At 42.1% G+C, this 23,336-nt stretch overlaps 1 protein-coding gene across 1 annotated transcript in view; it reads left to right on the forward strand.

The window, feature by feature from the left end:
- LOC119466610 (1-phosphatidylinositol 4,5-bisphosphate phosphodiesterase gamma-1-like) overlaps positions 1 to 23,336 on the forward strand; it is a 76,795-nt gene that overhangs the window by 10,682 nt on the left and 42,777 nt on the right. The window contains 12 exon segments of the mRNA XM_037727132.2: positions 7 to 145; positions 941 to 1,022; positions 1,228 to 1,308; positions 7,975 to 8,064; positions 10,598 to 10,699; positions 11,031 to 11,146; positions 11,249 to 11,334; positions 14,916 to 15,036; positions 20,810 to 20,895; positions 21,507 to 21,589; positions 21,697 to 21,754; positions 21,859 to 21,929. Coding sequence (XP_037583060.2) covers positions 7 to 145; positions 941 to 1,022; positions 1,228 to 1,308; positions 7,975 to 8,064; positions 10,598 to 10,699; positions 11,031 to 11,146; positions 11,249 to 11,334; positions 14,916 to 15,036; positions 20,810 to 20,895; positions 21,507 to 21,589; positions 21,697 to 21,754; positions 21,859 to 21,929 — 1,115 coding nt within the window.

The following is a 23,336-nucleotide window of genomic DNA, read 5'->3' on the forward strand; positions in this document are numbered from 1 at the left end:
ATACAGCTACATCAGCCAAGGATTGTGAACAGTGGATCAATGGTATTAGGCACTTGGTTTCCGATACCTTGTCTGCATCCTATCCACTTCAAGTTGAGCGATGGCTACGCAAAGAATTTTACGGCATGCAGAATCCACGAAATGTGTAAGTGTCCTATCACAATATGAATATATGGTCTATCTTTGTAGATAGTGGCATAAAAGTATGCCAACTAACAAGGAAGAACTCTGTGCGTGTTAAACCAGGTTACATCTCCTTATTCCTGTATTTTCTGCATTGTTTCTCCATCAGGATGTACATTGTCAAGTCTGACACTTACCATGTTTAAGATCCAGTATATAGTTAGACATCACTGATAGTCTGGTTTGCCCTCTCAAGTATTAGTAAAGAAATAAATATTGTACCTTGTTACACTTTGTATATTTGTTGTTCCTTTTTTTTATGTGTACCAGATGAGCATACTGTTAGTGCAATGTTGCTTTCAGGTGAAAACATATAATATCCATGGGTTTTCACACCTCAGCAATATCTACCAGAAATGCATTGAGCCTATTCTTCCTACCTAAGAAAAAAAAAAGAACTTTATTATTGATTATTTCTGTGGAAAGCTGCTTAGATGACACTATGAAAAATAGCGAGCAGTTTTCATCTTTTGATTGTTCAAAGCAGCTACTATGTGTGTTATAATTCCATGCTTTGGGACAATTTTTTATCTCTTTCTCTCTCCCACTATTTTTAAGTTTTTCTTATTGCAAATATTTATTTTATTTTTATTTTGGTGCTCTTTGTTGATACTGTGCCTAATTATAGCATTCCTAAGGAAACATTTTAATCATTTTATGGTTGATTCCAAGCTAGCTAGGAAGCATTGTACTTTGGATAAAAGAAATATGTTCTGTTGAAGCATTAGTTAAATCATTTGTCTTGTGAACTTTTCAGGATAACCCTGAAAGATCTCAAAGCCTTCTTCCCGAAAGTAAATTGTAAGCTATCTACAAACAAATTGAAAGAGTACTTTCAAGTAAGTATTTTTCTCCATTTTTCTGGCTTTTTTGGTGATAGTTGTAGGGGTTCAGAGCTGGCTGTTCAGCTTTATGATATGTAGCTTGTCTTGTTGATCTATTCTTTCTGAGACTTTTCTGTATTTCATGCATGCCCACATTTGAAGATCGTTCTGCACTAGAATATAGCAGACAAAGTAATAATTCGTGCCTAATAAATTTCAGGAGGTCGATACCAACAGGGCTGGTGAAATTGGCTTCGAAGGTTTCGCATCGCTGTATCACAATTTGATGCATGATGAGAAGGTAAGCTGCCCAAACACATTCTATGTTTTTGTTAGCTTGTAGAGCAATAGTTATGTCTGGTGAAAGCCCACTTAGATGTCTTTAACGCAAACAGAAAATCGAGGGAGACATCCTGGGTATGAAAACTGGATATATCTAGTAATTAACCGTGCGCGGCTTAGCCGTGTCCAGGGAAAAGGGGATCCTGGGGGTTGAGCTGATGCCGAGTGTTTGGACCTTTAAGGCCCCTCGGCGGAGGCAACACACCCCTTTGGCCTCGGCTTCACGTAGACGGCACCCCCGACTGACCCATTCGGGGGAAATCGGTAGTTGCCTTTTCCTGTCTCTTTCTCCAATCTTCGTCTTTCTCTCTCGCCTCTTCATCTCTCCTGTCTTCTACTCTCTTCTATATTACTTCCGATCTTCTTGGCAGCGAGGGTTAACCCTGTGTGAGTAGCCAACCTAGGTTATTTCATATTCGGTTATAGTGGTGACGTACCGCTGGTGTCTGCAGGACCTGTGTTTACAGGCCCTGCAGCGTCCCCGTTGGGCTCCATGGTGGGTGGCTGGCGTTGCTGCCGAAAAATCCATATATCCTTATGGCTAGTTCCTTCCCATCACTCCCTGATCGCCATCTAAAACGAGGGCGCACCGAAGACGTGTTCCAATTCTTTGGACATCAAAAACAAAACTTCCCACGGTTCCATGTAATTCACTGTGAAAAAGCAGGAAAACAAGTACGAACAATCTCCCCTTTTCTAGTCTCTAAATCCCTTACTGATGCTCTTGGGCCAGGTTATAAGGCATCGAGGATGGCCAGTGGTGATCTCCTCTTGGAGCTCCATGATCAGAAGCAATACGAAAAGCTGCCTAATCTAGTGTCTTTTGGGGACATCCAAGTAACTGTAACCCCACACCGCACCATGAACACCACCCGCGGCGTTGTCTCAGACGACGATTTGTTGGAACTGACTGAAGCTGAACTCTTGGAGGGCTTCGGTGAACAGAATGTTATCAACGTTAAACGAATTAAAATGAGGCGTGACAGAAAAGAAATCCAGACTAAGCACCTGATACTTACTTTCAATTCAAGTGCTCTGCCCCAGTCCATCGAGGCCGGGTACATCAAACTTCGTGTAAGGCCATACGTGCCAAATTCTCTGAGATGTTTTAAGTGCCAGCGATTTGGGCACAGTTCACAGAACTGCCGAGGCCGGCAAACTTGCGCGAAATGCAGTAATCATGAACACATCTCTGAATCCTGTGAAAACTCTCTTCACTGTGCGAACTGTAATGGGGAGCATGCCGCGTACTCGTGGTCCTGCCCATTCTGGAAGAAAGAAAAGGAAATTGTTACAATTAAAGTAAAACAAAACATTTCGTTTAAAGAGGCATGTCGGCAGGTGTCATACCTGCCAAAAACAAGCTTTTCCGAAGTGGTGCGTCAGGGGGCTGCACCACAACGGCCTTCGGCAGCTGTCTGGCACACGCGTAGTGAGCCAGCGGTGATGCCATCCGCCCCCTTGGCGGGTGCAACCATTACTGCTCCGCCATCCAAAGAGGGCCCATCAACTTCCGGGCTGGTGGGCTCCAAGGCCCCGTCTTTCGAGGCGAGGCTTTCAAGGCAACCACATCGCTCGAAAGAGCGCATGTCCAGCGCCTCGCAAGAGGCCGTGGACACAACACCGAGCATGAGGGCGCAGTCAGCACCTAAGGAGCGGCGCGATTCCATCGACCACTCCAAAAAAGACAAACCCCGCATCTCGGCGCCCGGAAAGGGCTCTGTGAGCTAATTTTGCATCCTTGAACACACAGCACAAAAACACATCCAAAATGGACACACAAATTTTACAATAGAATGTGAGAGGACTACTCCATAACCTCGACTATATTAGGGAATAAATATAATCCAAAAGTGCTGTGTGTTCAGGAAACACATCTAAAACCCACACAAACAAACTTCCTCAGACAATATGCTATCTTCCGTAAAGACCGTGACGATGCTGTTGCCTCCTCCGGAGGTGTAGCAATAATTGTAGATAAATCTGTTGCTTGCCATAATCTCTCTTCAGACACTGCTTGAGGCGGTGTCCGTGCGAGCGATACTTTTCAAGAAGTTGGTAACCATTTGTTGTATTTACATACCGCCAGATTACAAACTCAGCAAAATGGAATTTTACAGCCTAACTGACCAGCTCCCGGAACCATACATTATCACCGGTGATTTTAATGCTCACAGGACTTTGTGGGGAGACTCCTGGTGTGATGCCAGGGGTCGCCTTATAGAGAACTTTCTAATAACCTCTGGTGCATGTCTCTTTAACAAAAAAGAGCCCACCTATTATAACACCCACCATAATTCATTTTCTTCTATAGATTTAACGATTGGCTCTGCTACCCTCCTTCCTTATATAGAATGGAATGTCGTTAAAAATCCATTTGGGAGCGACCACTTTCCAGTGACGTTGACCTTGATAGAAGAACATGACAGTTCACCCCACGCCCCCCGTTGGAAAATAACATCAGCTAACTGGAAACGTTTTAAAGAATCAACCTACTTATCACAAGATTTTATCAATGATTTTAGTATTGACGACGCAGTAGCGTATTTTACTGGTTTTATGCTCCACGCAGCTGAAAAATTCATTCCACAAACAAAAGGTCTCTCATGCAAAAGACGGGTCCCCTGGTGGAATAAGGAGTGCATATTGGCACGAAAGAAACAAAACAAAGCGTGGGGAGTACTACGTTGCTCCCCGACTGCGGAAAATCTTATAGAATTTAAACTGGCAAAATCACAGGAATGGCGTACGCGGCGACAGGCAAGGAGGGCTAGCTGGGAGAGATTTCTCTCTGGCATAACATCCTACACCCAAGAGCCTAAAGTATGGAATGGCCTAAGAAAGCTAAAGGGGCAGGAAGTCCACCCATTGCCTTTAGTTGACGACCAAGGGAATACCTTGGAAGACCAGGCCAACGCTCTGGGCGAACACTTCAAGCGTGTATCAAGTTCCATGCATTACTCAGAATCATTTCTTAAATATAAACAAGTAGCTGAACTTAAGTCACTGGATCGCAAATGCCGACCGAATGAACCATACAACCGTCCTTTTATTATTGCCGAGCTGAAAGCTGCCTTGAGCGTGTGCAGTAGCTCTGCACCGGGAGCTGACAGAATCATGTATGACATGATTAAAAACCTACACACTGACACACAGATGACACTTCTTGCACTCTTCAACTCTATCTGGGCTGCCGGATACCTCCCATCCTCATGGAAGCAAGCTATTGTTATTCCAGTTTTGAAGCAGGGCAAAGACCCTTCCTCGGCGGCAAGTTACCGCCCGATAGCTCTCACAAGTTGCCTGTGTAAGCTTTTTGAAAAAATGAATAATCGCCGACTTATACATTTCCTTGAACTGAACAAAATGCTTAATCCCTACCAGTGTAGCTTTAGAGAAGGGCGGTCTACAACTGATCATCTTGTGCGCATTGAAGGACATATCCGTGATGCATTTGTACACAAACAGTTTTTCTTGTCGATATTCCTCGATATGGGGAAAAGGCGTACAACACAACTTGGCGCTACGGAATTTTGCGAGACTTGTCGGGAATGGGTGTCCGTGGAAATATGCTAAACGTAATAGAACGCAAGTAACCAGCATGTCATTATATGCTGGGTGCCTGGGCATAGAGGCATCGAGGGCAATGTTCTTGCCGACCAAATGGCCACATCAGTCACATCACCCGCTATTAACCCTACACCTGCTGTTCCTGCAACAGATTTGAAACCTTTCTTGCGAAAGAAACTGCGAAGCCACTGGCAACGCTTGTGGGATGCAGAAATAAGTAATAAGCTTCATTTGATTAAGCCACAGTTAGGTTACTGGCCCTTCGTAATGAAAACCCGGTGAACTGATATCCTATTCTGTCGTCTCCGAATAGGACACATGTACGGCACCCACAATTTTCTACGGAATGGTAATGATCCTCCAACCTGTGGTAGATGTGGCGAGAGGCTCACCGTCCTCCACGTCCTCCTGGAGTGTCGGGAAGCCGAAAGAGAAAGAAAGAGACACTTTCCTCTAGCATATTGCTATTGTGTCCCTCTACATCCCGCTATGTTTCTTGGTAAAGAACCGCTTTTTAACGTCAAAGCAGTCCTCGCATTCTTGAATGATGTTGTGCTACATGTTATTAGCCCAATAAGTTTGTAGTGCATCCTCTCTCCAGAGGATGTTGCTGTGATAGTTTTTTATAGCACATGCCTCCAGGCCCTTGTGTCTCAAGGGCTCTGTTTAGGCACTTGTGCTTCTGGCCAATTCTTGCATCTGTAATATTTTGTAAGTCATATCATTCTTTCGCAATGTATTGTTCATGTCTATAGTACACATCATTAGTCATTGCCATAATCTTATTACGTATAGATTTTACGCACTTTACAGCGACTGTTTTTAGGCCCCTTTATAGCTATGCCACATCTAATGTTCATATAATTGACTATTCATATACCACTAACAAGCCATTACCATCGTCTTGGCGCTCTTTGGCCACATCTGGCCCTTGCGCCAATAAACCACAATAATCATCATATATCTAGTAACATGAGATATATTGACATATGAGAAGATGATACAAGTGCCTTTTAGTAAGTAATTAAAATTTTAGGATCCACAGTCACGTGTGCCATGGATGAGCGATATGCAAAAATAGCAATCTCAACCTTAACATGTTTTATGAAGAATAGCGCTTTTGTCTAAATTCTGCCTATAGAGATGGCTTTTTTTATGAGATTGTTGTGAAAAGGGGATGCGGGTTTGAAAGGTAAGCTTTTGAACAAACATTTCAATTTTAACAAAATTCGGCAGGAGGCTTCGTCTTCTTGTCGTTAGAACATGTCGTAAATTTGATTACCCCCACACATTAAATGGAAAAGAAGTTATGCACGCCCCGTTGAGCAAATAAGTGTCACCTTAGGAAAACTAGCATTTTGAAAATTATAATGTTAGATTAAATTTAAGATATCAGATACATGTTAGCTGCCCCCTATCCTGCTATCACAGGATAGGGGCAGCTGCTTGCAATTTTCTTCTGTAGGAACTGCATCACTTGAAAACTAAGTTTTTTTTTTTTCTGTTACTGTGATCTAGAAATCTATACTTATTTATCGATAGAAGCAATTTAGAAATTCGATATCCATAGTTTGTTCCTCACAAATTTTACGCCTAGAAACAGTCTTACAGTTCTTGCTTTTGTAGTTTCTAAATGATAGTTTTCCTAAAAGTGCAAATTGTTCAAGTGAAAACTGAGAAGAATTGATTCAAAGGTCTCAAAACATGCCAGAACACATGCAACTGCTAGGTGAAAAAACTTCATTTTCTTTTTATTCTATGGCACAGATAAGAACTAAACTTGGCGAGGAGCGTCTTTACATGCTTAGAAATCCTATACAAACAAAATCGGAAAATGCATGCGTCTGGTGAAAATTGTGATTTTAGCCCTGTATCTGGAGACATATTTGTTAGTTGAACTTAAAGGCATGTGAATGCTAAATATTTTTGAAACTGAATGAAAATGCATGAAAACTGTGATAGGTGTATTGGTCATTTGTGCATATATTGAAGTACTCTATTTTTGTGCGATTGAAATAAAGCTTTAGTAAGCCCTTTGCAGTGGGATGCTATGTCTGCCAAGGCATTTATGAGATATTCTAATGTCGTGTTGGTCAAGCCAAGCAACTAAGTGCCCACTGAATTACTTGATTTTCATTTATTCTTTTGTCGGACTATTGTTATTGTACCTTTTGAGAGCCTACGACTTAAGTTTACTATGTTTTAATTGCTTGTCCTGAAAGGAGCACAGTGCAGTTTTCATGTGGTGTAAGGTGCTTTCACCTGGCATCAAAGCATGAATATGTGTTTGATTATGGTGACCTTTCTGCTGCATACATAATAGGGAAGACACGCAGGAACTTTGACAAGTTGAAACTCACCTTCATTCACAAACCAGTGAAATAAGAGAGAGCTCTGTTTTGCCCTTTTCACTCCTTGAAGTGTAAAAATGCGCCATTTATAGGCAACCAACAATAAGAGTACTGCAAGTGCAGTGATGTGGTACTTTTGGAATGTGATTACACAGCTTGTTCGGGACATCTGGGCATAACCCAATAAAATGACATGCATTCTGACAAATTTCCATTGTGAAAGTAGGCTAGATGATTGGCCACACTTATCTCGGCAACAGGCCTAGCAAATATTGCACCATTTGACAAATCAAAAAGCAAAAATATGTTGACAACTGGCACTCTACTACTGCAAGATACACTGTATAAACCTCAGCTTCCATTCCACAGCATGTTTAAGTAGTATCACATACTTCCAGACTGCCTCTAAAGAGCCCAGCAGTGCAGCAGAATTGTGTAAGCGGATATTTTTTGAAGTGGTTGTCATGAAGAACTGACTTTCTTTGTGATGCTAAAATTTGCGAAGTAGTGCTTGACAGGAATGAGTGGAAAATGTGTACTAGATTCTTGCAGAATGGTTTGATAGTCAATAATTGCATTGTACCTTTTTGTGTGCCCCTTTGGTGTGATGTTAATTTCTAAGTACTTTTCTACTATTGTTGCCAGATAGTGATAACATTGTTGAAGCATTCTTCTATGTTCCTGACACTTTCTTCTTTTGTCAGCTGTTCACTGATTTCTTCAAACCATATGCTGATGAAAATGGGAAGGTCACTGTGAAGGCTTTCCAAAAGTTTCTCATTCAGGACCAGAAGGTAAATAAAAACTAGCCATGTTAAATTTCTTGTACACCCGGCGACAAAATAAGCCGGGACATGAAGTCTGAGAAAAAGCTGAATATATCCGCAGCCTCACAATGTAGCCTGGTATTTGCATTTCGGGCTTCGACTAGAATATGCTAACAATATTGTCGTATACAGTTTTACTGGCTACTGTTACAGGCTACGAAGATATTCAGCTTTTTCTCAGACTTCATGTCCCGGCTTATTTTGTCGCCGGGTGTACATCAATAGACCCCTTGACAACAAGCAGGACTTCACACTGTGTAATGTTGTGGCACATGTCCCTTTTGTTCACTGAAAAACAGCACACAGAGATTAAGGTTCTTAAAAACTCTACACATTTGCAGTTATTGTGAAAGAGTCCTTGATATAGGGGGGGGCAGCTGATTAAAGCCTTTTTTGAAGGTATTTCAATGTTACTCTCAGCCATTACTCGAAGATGTTTTGACCAAGTCTGGCAATCTTGCTGACCCTTGTAAAAGAATTGGTTGCGTGGTACTGTTTAACAAGAACATGCCTTTGCTTAGTTCCATAGTCAAAACAAAAAAGAGCAATTTTTGAAATTTATTGCGAGCGATAAAGTAATGAAGAAATGGCCATACTTTCTAGTGCAGTTGTACAGAAATGAGCTTGTGAATTCGTAGGGCTTCAATGTTTTCTACCCCCTCTCACACTTATCACCTGTTATTTTGCTCTTTAATTTTTCCTTTTTTGAGCCATATGATTTGAATTTCGTGTGTGTGTGCATGTGAGAGAGAGCATGGAGTTGGTAGGTTGTAGAGAGGTCAACTACACTTGTCTAGAACATACTCCTGAGGACCAAAACAGCCACCAAAGCTTAAGCCGACCACCAGGTCGAGAGATATCAATGGAAATTGTAAATTAGTCACGCAACCTCACGTACAGCCGATTTTGTGCCACATGTCGTCTTCAGATATCGCCAGTGCAGTCCCGAGAATGTGGTTCGTGCTTTCTAGAGAAGTGTGTTGACCTCTATACTTAGCACTTCATGTCTTCATCTGTACCATGCAGAGCAGCATATTTGTGTTCAGCAAGCCAACAAGCCCAAACATACTCTCTGCGTAAAAAATAGCAAGTTTTACTATATAACCAGAACTTTTTTTTTTTTTTTTTTTTTTGCAGAGCACCATTTTTGTACTCTCTGTACAGAAGAAAATTCTTAAAAAATAATTTGTGCTCTTAGTATGACTGTTGTGTTAACTATGCAAGGCTTGGAAAAGAAAAAAAAACAGGAGCAGTACCGCATCTTAGGAAATGTGCTGTAAATTGCTTTTGCTTGAAGATCTGACATGTTTCATGAGGTTGAAAGCCAGATGAGTGTGAGAAGCTCTTGTGTCAATTACAGAAGTGTTCATCATTTATTGAATAATACCAGGGGTTTCCAAACTAGGGTGTCAGGGATAGAGTTTCTAGCTTCTGTGAATGCTCTGATTGATATGCATCCCTTCTGCTCCCTTTTCAATTCAATGCGCTTCTTGATTTTTAGCAATATAATATTGTTTTGCTATTTCAGTTTAGCAAAGCCGTCGCATATAGCATGTGCACTTGGGCAGCATTTGGGAATAAGGCCAACATGCAAGCACTATGCGAAATGTATTTTTATGGTATAATTGCCAGACCAGCACATAGCTGACAGCCACATGACTTGCATTTCATTTGTGCTCATGAGGACATACAGAAACACACAATTGTGAATAGATGCGAGCTTATGTGAGCTGACAGTGACAACTGAATCTGATGCTGCAGTGACTAAATCTGGCTGTGTTTGGGATAGACTCCCATGACTGACAAACATAAAAAAAGAAAATAATAATAATAAATAAGTAAAGAGAGAGAGAGAGCTTTGCATGCTGAAAGAGTAACAACTGTACAAAATTCTGCTAGCATTTCAAAGATGTAATTATTACTGAAATTTGAATGAAATTTTAAGCATGCTTCTTTAAGCATTCTAGGCAACAGAACTGTTATGGTAGCTTGTAAAAATATTTGCACCTTTAAAGCACAGGAACCTCACTTTAACAAAATGGTGTGCCATGCACTTTCTGTTTCATTTGATTTAATGATTTGGAAAAGTACCTAGCAGAATTTTAAGGCCAGGGGTTGTAGTGTAGATCCTTCCTTCTAGAGACAGTTGCTTATTTGCGTGACCTTACTTTCACTGTGACACCTCGCTAGAGCGACATACACTTGGGAACTATGTGATGTGAAAATATACTGCAGATGGGAGTAGTTCCATTCCTTTTGTCACACCTGCTTCCACTGACTGAAACTATTAATGGACAGTGAAAGTGATATCAACAAAAGTGATCAATTGAGAATATGACGCATGACTAAGGGGCTGGGTGGCAGTGTCCAATAAGTGGTATGATAAGGTGCTATGCAAGAGCATGACCATGTGCTTTAGCCTTATTTTTAGAGCTTTAATCTTCCTGTGCATTGCAGTGCAGTCACTAAAGGGGGTTTTTGCATTATTTTTCTTCCTCAGGACACAATGTTCGAGGATGAAAGGGCAGTGAGCAAGTTTATGCGTGACTATCTGCAGGACCCTCTGCGGGATGCCCAGGAGCCGTATTTCACTGTGCCCGAGGTTTGTTCAATGCTTTGCGCAAAAGCTCAAAAAATTTTCATGAGCTGTAGATAATACACTTAAAATTAGCAGTTTTAAAATTTCTATTTTGTTTAAAATTAATCAGAATTAATTCCTCGACAGCTGCCAAACTGGAAACTCTGCCCTTTCACTTCTGTGGAAAATGGCCATGGAAGTGCTTTTCTAGTTGTTAAAAGGGAAAAAAATTTCATGTTGACTTATTCTGGGATGCAACAGTTTTTCTTTGGAAATTGCACTGGAGCCACAGCTCACAGAGCCACAAATGCAAGTCTTAAAAATTAATGATGCGAGTTTCTTTTTATTATTCCAGTTCCTAGATTATTTATTTTCCAAGCAGAATGAGTTGTGGGACAGCCAGCACAACAAAGTCAATCAAGACATGACACGACCACTGACCCACTATTGGGTAGCATCTTCACACAACACGTAAGATTTATGTTTCTTTTGTGCAATTGCTTTTTTTTTTTTTTTTGCATGCACAAGTTCATTGCTGTGAATTAATTGTATCTGCTGAACCTTTCTTACCAGGTACCTTACGGGAGACCAAGTGAAGAGTGAGTCTTCTGTTGAAGCTTATGCGAGGTGCCTTGCAATGAGTTGCCGCTGCATTGAGTGTGAGTAATAGAACTATTCATGCTGTTTTTTTATTTTAAAAAGGCTCTCCTACATCTGCACTATGTTTTTTTTTTTTTTTAAAGTGTAATGGGCTCTCAGCTCTTATTCTGAGTGAGATTCATATCAGACATTGCAAAATTGCATGGGGCTAAGAATGGCAGAAAGTTTGGTTCACTGTCTTCCAGAGAAAATCTATGTTGGTTGTTGTAGCAAAGCCCATCAATTTTTTCGATTTAGTTAAGTATAAATTGGTGCAAGCAGTGGAATATGTCATACAAATACATATTTAAAGCTCAAAAGTATGTTTATACATATTAAGAGCTAGGTGTTCTCGTAAAGGTAGCAGGTGTCTTCCGACGTCTGTGTTGGAAAGTTTGAATAAAGTCCTAGTGCATATGTAGAACATCAGAAAACATTTTTGGTCAGTTTAGCTATTAAGCCGTTGTCCAGAGAGACATTAGACAGTTTTAGTATTGCGGAAATGGCACCACGCTAAACGCAATAAAATAGCGGGGTCAGACTGCGCATGCTCAGAACGCTATTTCAGTTTTGCGGGTAGCGTGCGTCCGCTATTTTTCAAATATAGTGGAGACGCTAAACGCTCGCTAAGTTTTTAGCATTGCAAACATGGTGGCACCCTCGGCCCGAGCGCTTGACATGCAGGCTCGTTTCAAGGCTTGGTGTGGATCCACACGGCTAGTTTGGTTGTCGAGCTGCTCAGTTTGCTGCTTTGAGTACTCGCAGCTAGATGGTTTTGCGCTTAGCGGCGCATCGTTGTCTTACGCTATACTAAAACTCTATCTAACAGCGTTCCGCAAAGATTTAGCGTGCGTAACACGCTAACGCTAACGCAAGCATTTTCCGCAATACTAAAAGTCTATTACCCAAGAAAATAAAATTTTAAATAACTTTTACATTAAACGAAAAATTGAAGACATGCGTAGCTGTAGAGCAATAACCTAAAGCTCTGTGCCAAATTTTATTCTGGTATAATTTTTCAAGGAGTTGTTGCTGTAGTTAGTTCAGAATTTTTATGTATTATATAATATTAGGAAGGCACAAGCTATGCTACTGTGTAGCCAATTATTTGAGCACTTCATAGAAAAAAAAAAAAAGACTGTATATATATTTATATACAGGGTGTTTCAGCGAACACTTTCAAATTTTATTTAAAGTTGCCTGTGGCAGATAGCCCAATTCTAGTTAATGAGCTGGTCTACTCGAAGAGGCGGACATTACTTGCACAAAAAATTGAAATGCATATTCGACTAATCAACAAAAATTCACAAATTAAGCTTTTAACTAATTACCTGATGGCCCATATTACAATTTACAAATTGTAGTTGTGGAGTTCGCAAGGCGAATCCACTTGGAATTAATTCTTGGGATGACACCAGTTTTGAGATATTAATCACCGAACTTTACGGAGAAATGCATTGGCGTTACAGTTAATTTTGTGCTTCAATGCATAAAGCGATGTTTTGTTAAGAAACTAACTGGAACGCCAATGCATTTCTCCGCAAAGTTTGAGAATTAATATCTCGAAACTGATGTCATCCCGAGAATTCGTTCCAAGTGGATCCGCCTTGCGAACTCCATGGCTACAATTTGTAAATTGCAATATGGGCCATTAGTTAATTAGTTAAAACTTAATTAGTAAATTTTTGTTAATTATTCGATTGTGCATTTCAATTTCTTGTGCAAGTAATGTCTGCCTCTTCGAGTACACCAGCTCATGAACTAGAATTGTGCTATCTACCATAGGCAACCTTTAAGAATTTTTTAAAGTGTTCGCTGAAACACCCTGTATACTATGACATCACTACACTACCCGTCCATATTGCTGGCAGAATTAGTTTTTTTTTTTTTTTTTTTTTTTTTTTTTTTGCAGTAAGGGAGGTAAAATTTAAGAATCGGAGTCCAAAGTAGCATTCTGCATAAAACATAACGCCATAAAAATGCCCTAGATTCAAGTCTTTCCATCTAACTTAAAAATGATAGTTTTTGCTGACACTAACCTGAGAAACTGCAAAATGTAAACTGAGAAAATTTACTTCAAAGACTGATAATTGTGCCATCTCATTCTTATTGCGTATATGGACAGCTTCAAAGAAAATTTTATTTTCTGTGATTTTTGAGTTGTGTGCACTGGCTATCATCCGTGACAAGCACTAGCTTGTGCTCTTCTTGAGATGGCTTGTTCCGTGTGTAACATATACTACTCTCAGCTTCTCCAGCACTCTCTGAATTCCTTTGAGGTTGCCATATTCATAATACATTAGCCACTCAGCTATTGTGTGTCACAGCAGGCATCTGCACTCACACTTTGGAGCATGTTGTCACGCTGCTGAAGAAGTGCAGCCTTCCACTTGAATGTGGCCAAAATGGTGTCGCTGTTGTTATCAAAAGCTGCTGAGCGTGCCGATCTTGATGTTCTAATGTCGGAGGGCAATGACACTGCATCTACTGAGGATGGGTGGGCTTAGTACTTCTCAAACATGAGAGTGGCATGAGCACGGTCAGCTGCCCCTCAGTGGTGCCATGTCCAAAAATTCATAGGCATTTGTTTAAGGTAAATAAGAAAGCTAACTAAGAAACAGCCAAAAGTGACTGTGTTTCTTGATGTCACCTTGCCATCAGGAAACAACAATCAAGTGCGCTTTTCTTATTTTTGCAATATTGCTTTGTTTTCAGGTTTTGTGCATGCCCTTGTGCATACTTGGAATTGTTGTCATGATGAAGGTTTGGACACTTAACAGTTCAGAGTGTGCAGAATGCAGAGCATCTGTTTGTATTAACTCTGATATGCATATGTGATCCTTTTGTTCAGACTTCATACAAAATTGAAGCACCCAGCATTGTCAACGTGTTTGAGGAAAAAAACAACAATTAAGAAGAAATTCTAAGAACTTTATAGAACCTTATGTTAATGTCCAAACCAGAGTAAAGAATTGCAAAATCTGAAAAAGTACAAGAAACAAACAAACAAGCATTTTGCTCTTGTTTGCCACATAAAAATAGAAAAGCACAGAAGTGTACCACACTAAGTGACACCTTCCTGTATCACTGATTGTAATCTCAGGTGCCAGTCGGGTACATTACAGCACTCAGAGGGCATGGAAATCATGTTTGTGATGTTAATTTTTTTCTAGTTCATGGGTGCTCGAGAAACCACTTCTAACAATGCAGTGAATCCAACTTTCTTCCACACCTAAGTAAATTTTATGTGGGTTCTCCAAATAAATACATCGCTCTGAATGTATTTCTGGCATTTATTTAGTGTACCGATCCACCGAGCATTTTTTAAAAATCGGTATTTTGGGAACGTTTTGCTCTAAAGTAATTTGGAAGGTTAAGGGCTTTAAGAGCAACCAAAACTATGAATCACAATCGAGTGATTTTTGAAGGCAAATCTCCCTTGTGCAAGTCAGCTTGTAATTTTAAATCATGTTACTGAGATCTAAAAGTTCTAGTTTTATAGCAAGGTCTGTTTAAAAAAAAAAGAACTGTCTATATAATTTTGACCTTTTAATGAAAGTATCTGGAGGTTTTAAGTTCTGACACAATGTGTATTCTGTAGTGGACTGCTGGGACGGACCAGACGGCATGCCCTATGTGTATCATGGCCACACCTTGACAACAAAAATCAGGTTCATTGATGTCATCAAGACAATCAAAGACCATGCATTTGTTGCATCTGAGTAAGTTTGACTTGTTTCCTTTCTAAGTGAACAGTGCACTGCTAGTATTGCTACACCTGAATGTGCTCATGAAGCTGAAGTTGCATGAGCACATTAATATAGCAGGCACACGCACACACATATGCACACACACACACACAGGGTGTTTCAGCAAACTTGTTCTAAGCCTTTAAAAAATCATGTTTGTGCTGCACTAATGCAACCAACTCAGTATTGTCCCCTGTCCTCTTGAGTAACTCAATATTTTTTTATTACAAGTTTAAGTGAATAATTAACAAAAATTTATTAACCGATTGGGTAGAAACTTAGGCCAGCTTGTGTGCCATGCAGTAGAACCCTGTTGACACATTTCTGAGGTGACCATGGAAAAAGAATGCACAGAAAACTACTCTCACTCAAAACTTAAGTTCAATAAAAAAGTCGGTAAGCTATTTAAAACCCTATAAGTAAATCTCGCTGTCGCTGCCTGCCGGTTAGATCGCTACACTTTTAGGAGCGGCAGTAGCCATGAATAAGACTAAATGAATCTTGTGACTTCCACCTGATGCTTGGATCAAATCTTAGATATTAACAGCCTCTGTTTGAGCACTCGCAGCCCTTCTTTAGTTTCTACCCAACCGTGTATTGAAGCAATTGCGCAAGGCATGTCACAAGCCACAAAAGCATCTGTGAATGTAGGTGTGAGGTGACCGCTTGTGCCTTTGTACACCTCATCGTTGCTTTCAATGCTAGGAGCCATGTTGAGAGTGAAAATCGGCAACTATCTCAACACAGCGATGGCAATCCTTCTGCACTGCATGGCAGGTGCTGTGAAGTCACTGTTTTCAGTGGTGACATGCAGCGATGAATGTATACACCAGCAGCAGATGATGCCACGTCAGTGGTGCGCTGTCCCAGTTTCTGGACGTAAGAGCCGGGAAGGGAAAACGTAACAAACAGAAAAGTGTGAATACACATGACCCTATGGGAACTAAACTGGACTGGTGTATCAAAGAGCTGGGAAAACATTACAAACAAGGACATATCAATGATGTTCTACAGTGTTTCATATTTTGGAATACCAGCACTTCGATGAAGCACAAGGAAAAGAAGGGACACACCCATAGCACTATGTTTGTGTGTGTCTCCTTCTGTTCCTCATGCTTCATCTAAGTGCTGGTGTTCCAGAATCTGAATTAATCAACTTCTAAGGTATTCATCTAAACAGAAAACCTTCAGTGGAGAAGTTGTAGAGCTGATTGAGAAATATCCAAGTGATTTCTTTCCACAAAGGTAGGTGCTGTGTTTTTCATTGTTATGGCGCTCCAAAGAAAGTGTGCGAGATATAAAAACATACTCCATGACTAAGCACTTGCGTGTCACTACATTTGTACCATTTCGTGGGTATTGAATTATTTGTGTTGTGCACAGGCCAAACTTATTATTAGGACGCAAGCGAAAATTATAGTTGAGAGGCGAGGGCCATGACCATTGTTTCAGGTGCATTGCCACCCACCTTTATGCAGTCTATTAACATGAAAGACCTGCCGGGGTGGCTCAGTCAGCTAAGGCATTGCGCTGCTGAGCACGTGATCGCGGGATCGAATCCCGGCCGTGGCGGCCACATTTCAATGGAGGCGAAATGTAAAAACGCCTGTGTGCTTGCGTTGTAGTGCACGTTAAAGAACCCCAGGTGGTCAAAATTAATCCGGAGCCCTCCACTACGTCATGCCTCATAATCAGAACTGGTTTTGGCATGTAAAACCCCAGAAAGAAGAAAGAATTAACATAAAAGACACTGACATGGCTTAAAAAATTGTGGGCTATTTATCGCTATATTGTCAATGGCTTTATTTGCTCCGTCACTTCTGCAGACAAGATATCTTGGGGAAAGCAAAAGCCAAGACCATTCTCCTCGATCCATCTCCATTGTTTATGGCCTATTCATGCATTCTATCTACCTGCAGCATTGATCACTCGTTTGAAGCATGTTTGAGGGCACTGATGGTTGGTGCATGCGAGCGCCTCAGATCTTCTGGGCTTTCTATTGAGCCTGGAAAAAATAAAATAAAACCACACCATCTATCTTCATGGAAGGAAATTATATGGATTTGATTATATGATTTTTTATATAGATTTTGCATTTAAATCAAATAAGTTAAGATTTGTCCATTATTTTTTGTTAATAAATGACATAAGCTCAGAGTAATAAATACTTTGCGTTCCTCTAAAGTCTAAAGGGCAGTGAACAATACCATGTTAGCTGCATTTGCATAGCGAACACCTGGTTTGTTTAAGGTTTGGGAGAAGTTAATGAAACACCCTGTGTGTTCATGTGCGTGTGTGGGCACGCATGTGTTGTGTGTTTGTGTGAGAGAAAATAATGGTGCTCTAAGCTGTGACTTTCTGGTAATTCAGGGAGATACAGTGGCCACCTGATTTTATATTATACGAACAACTTTAAAAAGTTTTGCACTTACCGCTACTTTTTTTTTTTTTTTTAAACCTTGCCATAAGGTCAGGTATTTTAGTCGTATCATTCAATCAAGTACTTGGCACATTTACTTGCCTGGTTAGTCTTGACTTTAAGTTGCCACCAGGCTGCAAAACCAGTTCACCTGTCTGAAGTAGCTAACTTCCTGGTCAGCAAGGACGGTAATGATGATAGTTTCCTCCCCCCCCCCCCCCCCCCCCCCCCCTTGACGAACCAGGCAGTCATAGTGGTCAGATGTTTTATTGATCAATGCAGACCAAGAAATGTGATCTTGTTGTGACATTTGAGTGAGGCAGTGGTAAATGCAAACTTTTTTCAAGTCATCAGAATAAATGTGCAGGTCACTGTATAGTGCGCAACAAATATATTGTTAAAGCTGCTATTATCTGCATGCTTGACAGGTATGGTCAGCATGGTCCCCCTTCTCTTTCTTCCTCTTTTTGCACTAAAAAATGTTCATGTATAAAACGCATAAATGGGGCTCTTTAGTAATCTCTGTGCAATTTATGAACGCTTTATTTGTACGAAAGCAGTGCTCAAAAGGCATGTTGCTTCTTTCATGTTGTGTGTGTGTGTAAATTGAGCTTCATGCAATGGTTGCAGTAAAAGTAGTTGAGAATAATGTTACATGTAGCTGATGCCGAAGGCTATTTACAATTTATTTACACGGAAGCCAACGGAGACCAAGATGGCGACGCTATATCAAGTGGGAACACGTAGTCTTCCTCTTATTCAGTGCAGCCACACTGTGGCGGCTGTTCTGTATCATCACCCCCGGCAGTAGAAGCCTCATTCCGGTGCTTAAGCTACATATCCGAGGTGAAAGCTGTGTGATATGGCTTTAGTCTCGCTACGTGAACGATGTCACTTGCAGCTGACGACGACACTGAGGGGTCAGCGGGGATGATTTTATGTGTGACATCGGTCATTGTCGCACCAGACGGTATAGACCAGTGTAACAGAAAGCAGCTTTTCGGATAGGCCCACATGGTGGATGGGTGACCAGAGAAGCACCAGAGAACCCGGAGAAAAGTGCACATCACGATGGTGGCAATCATATAGGCATCTCTGATGCTCCTGTGAGGCCTCTTGACGGGTGCAGGCGAGCTGCCGCGCGTGGTCGGCACATGCGATTGCGTCGCGGGCATATTCAGTGCGGAACGTGCAGGGGAGGGCAGCCTGCACTGCAAGGGCAATGTGGGTTCTCGGCCATATAGGAGACAGAAAGGAGAATAGCCGGCGGAGTCGTGACGCGATGAATTATACGCGAACGTCACATGTGGTAAATGAAGATCCCAGTCGTGGTGGTCGGCTGCAACGTACTCTGAAAGCATGTCAGTGATGGTCCGGTCCGGTTGAGGCGCTCCGTGAGGCCGTTGGTCAGTGGGTGGTATGACGTGCTGAATTTGTGCTTTGTCGAGCAGGAGCGGAGGATGTCCTCAACAACTGCCGAGTGAAAGCTACGACCACGGTCAGTTAGTAATTGATGCAAAGCACCGCGACTCAGCGATGGTGAGTCTGGCAGAGCACATGCGAACAATAGCAACAGTCCCTCCGTCGGCGACTCGTATGGCTCGGCTTGGGGCAGGCATCAGAACTTTCTTGAGCCGACGGCGAAGAGCAGCACTCATTATGGGCACATGCGCCCCGTTTCAATCAGCGCGCACACAGAAACATTGTCCACAAGAACGTCCAAAAGATTCTGGTTTGTGGGTAAGGTGAAGCGAGGATTTTGTACCATTCTGGTCAATGCAGCTCCACCTACAAAAGCTGCACTGTCTAGTTTTCCACTCGGGGGAGCTGCGAATAGGTCGAAGAAGGAGCGCGCCGTGACGGAGGCGAACGAGATTGACGGCTGGAGGGAGAAGGTGAGCGGGAGTAGCGGGGTCTTGTCAAAGGTGTCGCAGGGTTAGGTGAAGGGTTGGGCACAGAAGGTGCGAATGAAAAGGCGAACTAGAGGGACGCAGATGGTAGTCGGAAGAATAGCGTGTCGGAGATGTCCAGCGGCTGCGGCAATGGCGAGCGATATGCCCGATGCGTCGGCAGTTAAAGCATATCGGCTTGTTGTCCATGGTGTGCCATTCGGGCGGGTTGTGCTGTCCATAAGAGGAGCGGGGTTGGAACAGGGGTGAAGAAAGAGGTTCAGAGTGCATGGGACGAATGGAGTGAAGGCCGACATTGGACAATTCTTGACAGACTATGGCCTGTACCAAGGAGATCATCACTGGAGAAGGTTCAGTTGACGGGAACGAAGTGGGTGCCGGTTGTGCTGCTTCAACGTCATGATGAATGATGCGGGTTAAGGTGTCACATCGTGAGGGCTGGTGGAAGAGGTCGTCACAAGATGATGTAGCAGCTGTGTTGGGAAGGCGCGTGATATGTTGGGATACCCGGTGGCTTTTAGCATGCTCGAGACGGCGGCATTCCTTGAGGATCGTATCGATGTTGGTACGTTGTTAAACACCAGTAGATTGAAGGCGTCGTCAGCAATGCCTTTGAGGACTTGACTAACCTTCTCGTCCTCCAACATGTTCAGGTTGGCCTTGCTACGAACGGCCAAGACATCGAGAATGTATGAGACGTAGGACTCTGTCGACGTCTGTACGCATGTGGCAAGGGCCTTCTTTGCATTGAGTTGGTGACCAAAAGGATTAACAAAAAGGTTGTGGAGCTTCTCTTTGAAGAGATCCCAGCTCATGGTCTCCTTTTCGTGAGTCTGGAACCATGCCCTGAAGCACCGTCGAGGTAGAAAAAAACGTTGGCGAGCATTATAGTCGGATCCCACCTGTGACTAGTGCTGACACGTTCATACAAGTGGAGCCAGTCGTCAACATCAGGACTGCCAACTCCGGTGAAAACGCCAGGATGTGAAGTGGGGGAAATGATGACGTAAGTAGCATTGGCGGCGTTGCAACCGCTGCGAAGCTCCATGGCAGGTACGGGGAACGTCCACCCCTACCAAATAATGTTACGTGTAGCCGATGCTGAAGGCTATTTACAATTTATTTACACGGAAGCCAATGAAGGCCAAGATGGCGACGCTATATCAAGTGGGAACACGTCGCCTTCCTCCTCCTCAGTGCAGCCACACTGTGGCGGCTGTTCCGTATCAATATTAATACTAAACATGAGTGCAACTTTAAAATAATGGTGGTTTGTTAGATGCATGTTTGTGCATACATGCGTTTGTGTTTGTTGTATCAGGGTGTTATTGCAGTGGCTTCTAAAATTCAGTCTATCAGAAATTCATGAAGCAAGTGTCACTAAGTATTGCAACATGTATCATTTCTTTTCTTTTAGGTACCCAGTAATTTTGTCTATTGAGAACCACTGCACGTTACCACAACAAAGAAAAATGGCCAACTTGTTTCAGGAGGTGTTTGGAGGTAAGAAGAATGTTGTTATAAACCTTGTGTGCCATCCCTCCCCCCTTCTCTCTCTCTTTCGTCTTCTTGTACCTCTTCTTTTTATTTTCTGTATTCGTCTTTGCTTACTTTCTCCTTAACAAGGAAATTTTGCCAGTGCTGCTAAAATTGCACTTTTTTAACTTCATTCAAGTGCTTCAGAAGTTATTGAGATATAGATGTAGTTGTATAGAAGCTATGTGGTGGTCCAGTAACTAGTTTACTACACTGCCCGGAAGAAATTGTGCATGGCTATCACTGGTAGGTTCAGGCTGGAGATGCCTCGTGCTTTAATTATATAGATAGAACAACATATAGTTTATTTTTGGTATTACATGGCTATTAGAGAGTGAAGCTTCCTTTCTTGTAACATTTACTTTTGGTCAGGGTTCTGTGCCATAAGTGTGCCTCTACAACAGCAAAACACAAAGACAAGAAATGCTGCACTTGTGTATGCACATGTTTGAGTGTGTGCACGTACAAGTGTTGTGTGCATGCATGCTGTCTTTTTTCAGTCTTGTGATCTAGCAACACACTTTATTTTGTCAGTTATCATTCCACTTATATGTTATCTAAAATGTTCTAAATTTCAGAGATGCTGCTGACTCAGCCAGTAGAACGAGATGGTGTAAAAATGCCATCCCCTGAGCAGCTCAAGTGGAAAATTATCATCAAGGTAAGAATTTTATAGGTGTTAAGATAGTAGCAAAGCAGGCTTAATGATTAGCTTGCCAGTTTCATAGACATGGAGTTTCACTTTTACCTTCTTATTTTGTGATGTAGCACAAAAAACTTCCTGAAGGAACAGAAGACAAAGTCATTGTTAACAGAGTTGATGAAGGTAGGCAGCAGTTCATAGTACCCTTTTTTGTCTTTTCTCAGTCTCGTGTACAAGAAGTGTCTGGGCTTTTATTTCATTTGTACACATTAAACCAACTTGAACAGGTGGCCAAGAAACTGATGTCAGCAATGCTGTGAAAAATGGTATCCTTTATCTTGAGGATCCAGTCGATAAGGTAAGTGGGTGGCAATCACAAGATAGCTTACTTTTAAGTACACTGTAAACCATATTGACAGACTCTTTCTAACCAATGAGTTGGTGTTAGGTCATGAAAGATGAGCAGGTTTCTGTGGAGCAAGTGAGCTTTTCTAAGCTCCAGGAAGCTGTGGGCATTTGTAAGGGCAAGGTTACAGAGTTTTAAAATGGGAGTAGGAAAGTGTACTCTCTTGCACATATTTTTTTTATACAGTTAAACCTGCTTATAACGAACCTCCATATAACGAATTCCTGATAACGAAGTTTTTCTATTCCCTGCCATTACTCCATAGAAGCACATGTATTTGAGACCTCTACGTAACGAAGTGGCAACGGGAGACCCCCTCGAAATAACTAATTTTCCCCGCCGACAACCTAGAGATTTCGCCCCAAATTTTGTAATTTTTGCGCGAGCAGCAACCGGAAGCACCTTCTCCGCCGCGACGGAATACCAAGCGACGGTGGGTGCACTTGGCGCGCTTGAATTCACGGCGACTGCGAGGCGAGAGCGAGCGAGCGTGCGCGAGGCGGGCCTGCATCCCTCGACCCGACGATCTTGCCGCCGCGGGCGTGACCTTTCCCGCTCCCTTCATTCAAACCTGATCCCATCGCTTGCTGCAGCTGGCCTAGCCCGCCAAGCCGGCACTCTCCTTTTCCCGTTAATGTCCAAAGGAAAAAAAAAAAAACTTTTTTTTTTTTTCAATGCGCTGGCAGCGCCACTTTTTGGTTACTGCGCAAGTCTCTGCGCTTCACTGCAATAACCTGACTCTAGGTGACACTATACGACTCTACGACGCCATCGTGTCGCTCGCTCTTCGATTCCGACGCCTTGCACTTGTGCGAAACAACACGTTTCCAGGCATTCAGTACCTGGTGTGACATTCCAAGGATGAGTGCTTCGACAAAGAAACGCAAGATATGTAAAGGATTTTTTTTTCCTCTCTTTTGGTCACGGAAAATGGGTGCGCGTTTCAATAAACAGGGTGCGTGTTTCAATAAACGGGTGTGCGTTTCAATCGACGGCGCGTTAGAATCGAGTAAATACGGTAAGCGTTTCTTTTTCGAATTTTCGTGCCGAACCTGCATATAACGAAATCCTCTTTATAACAAAGTTTTTCGGGAACTTGTTATCCGGTTTAACCCTATTTAAATTAGGCAGCATATGACAATACCTGATGTCGGCATGATTGTTCTTTATTCTGAAGAGAGCAGAGGTTGTGAACCTGACTTGGAAATGACTCCCGCCACAACTCATGCATTGCAAGTCATACTGGGCACAATAGTACATATATAAGTACAAGGCGGACATATATTCTTCAGGATTTATAGTAGTGAAACCAGAAAAAATTGACATATTTATATTCCAAAAACATTATTGCAGTGCAGT

The sequence above is a fragment of the Dermacentor silvarum genome, chromosome 1 (genome assembly GCF_013339745.2).
Source record: "Dermacentor silvarum isolate Dsil-2018 chromosome 1, BIME_Dsil_1.4, whole genome shotgun sequence".
Classification (NCBI taxonomy): Eukaryota; Metazoa; Arthropoda; class Arachnida; order Ixodida; family Ixodidae; genus Dermacentor; species Dermacentor silvarum.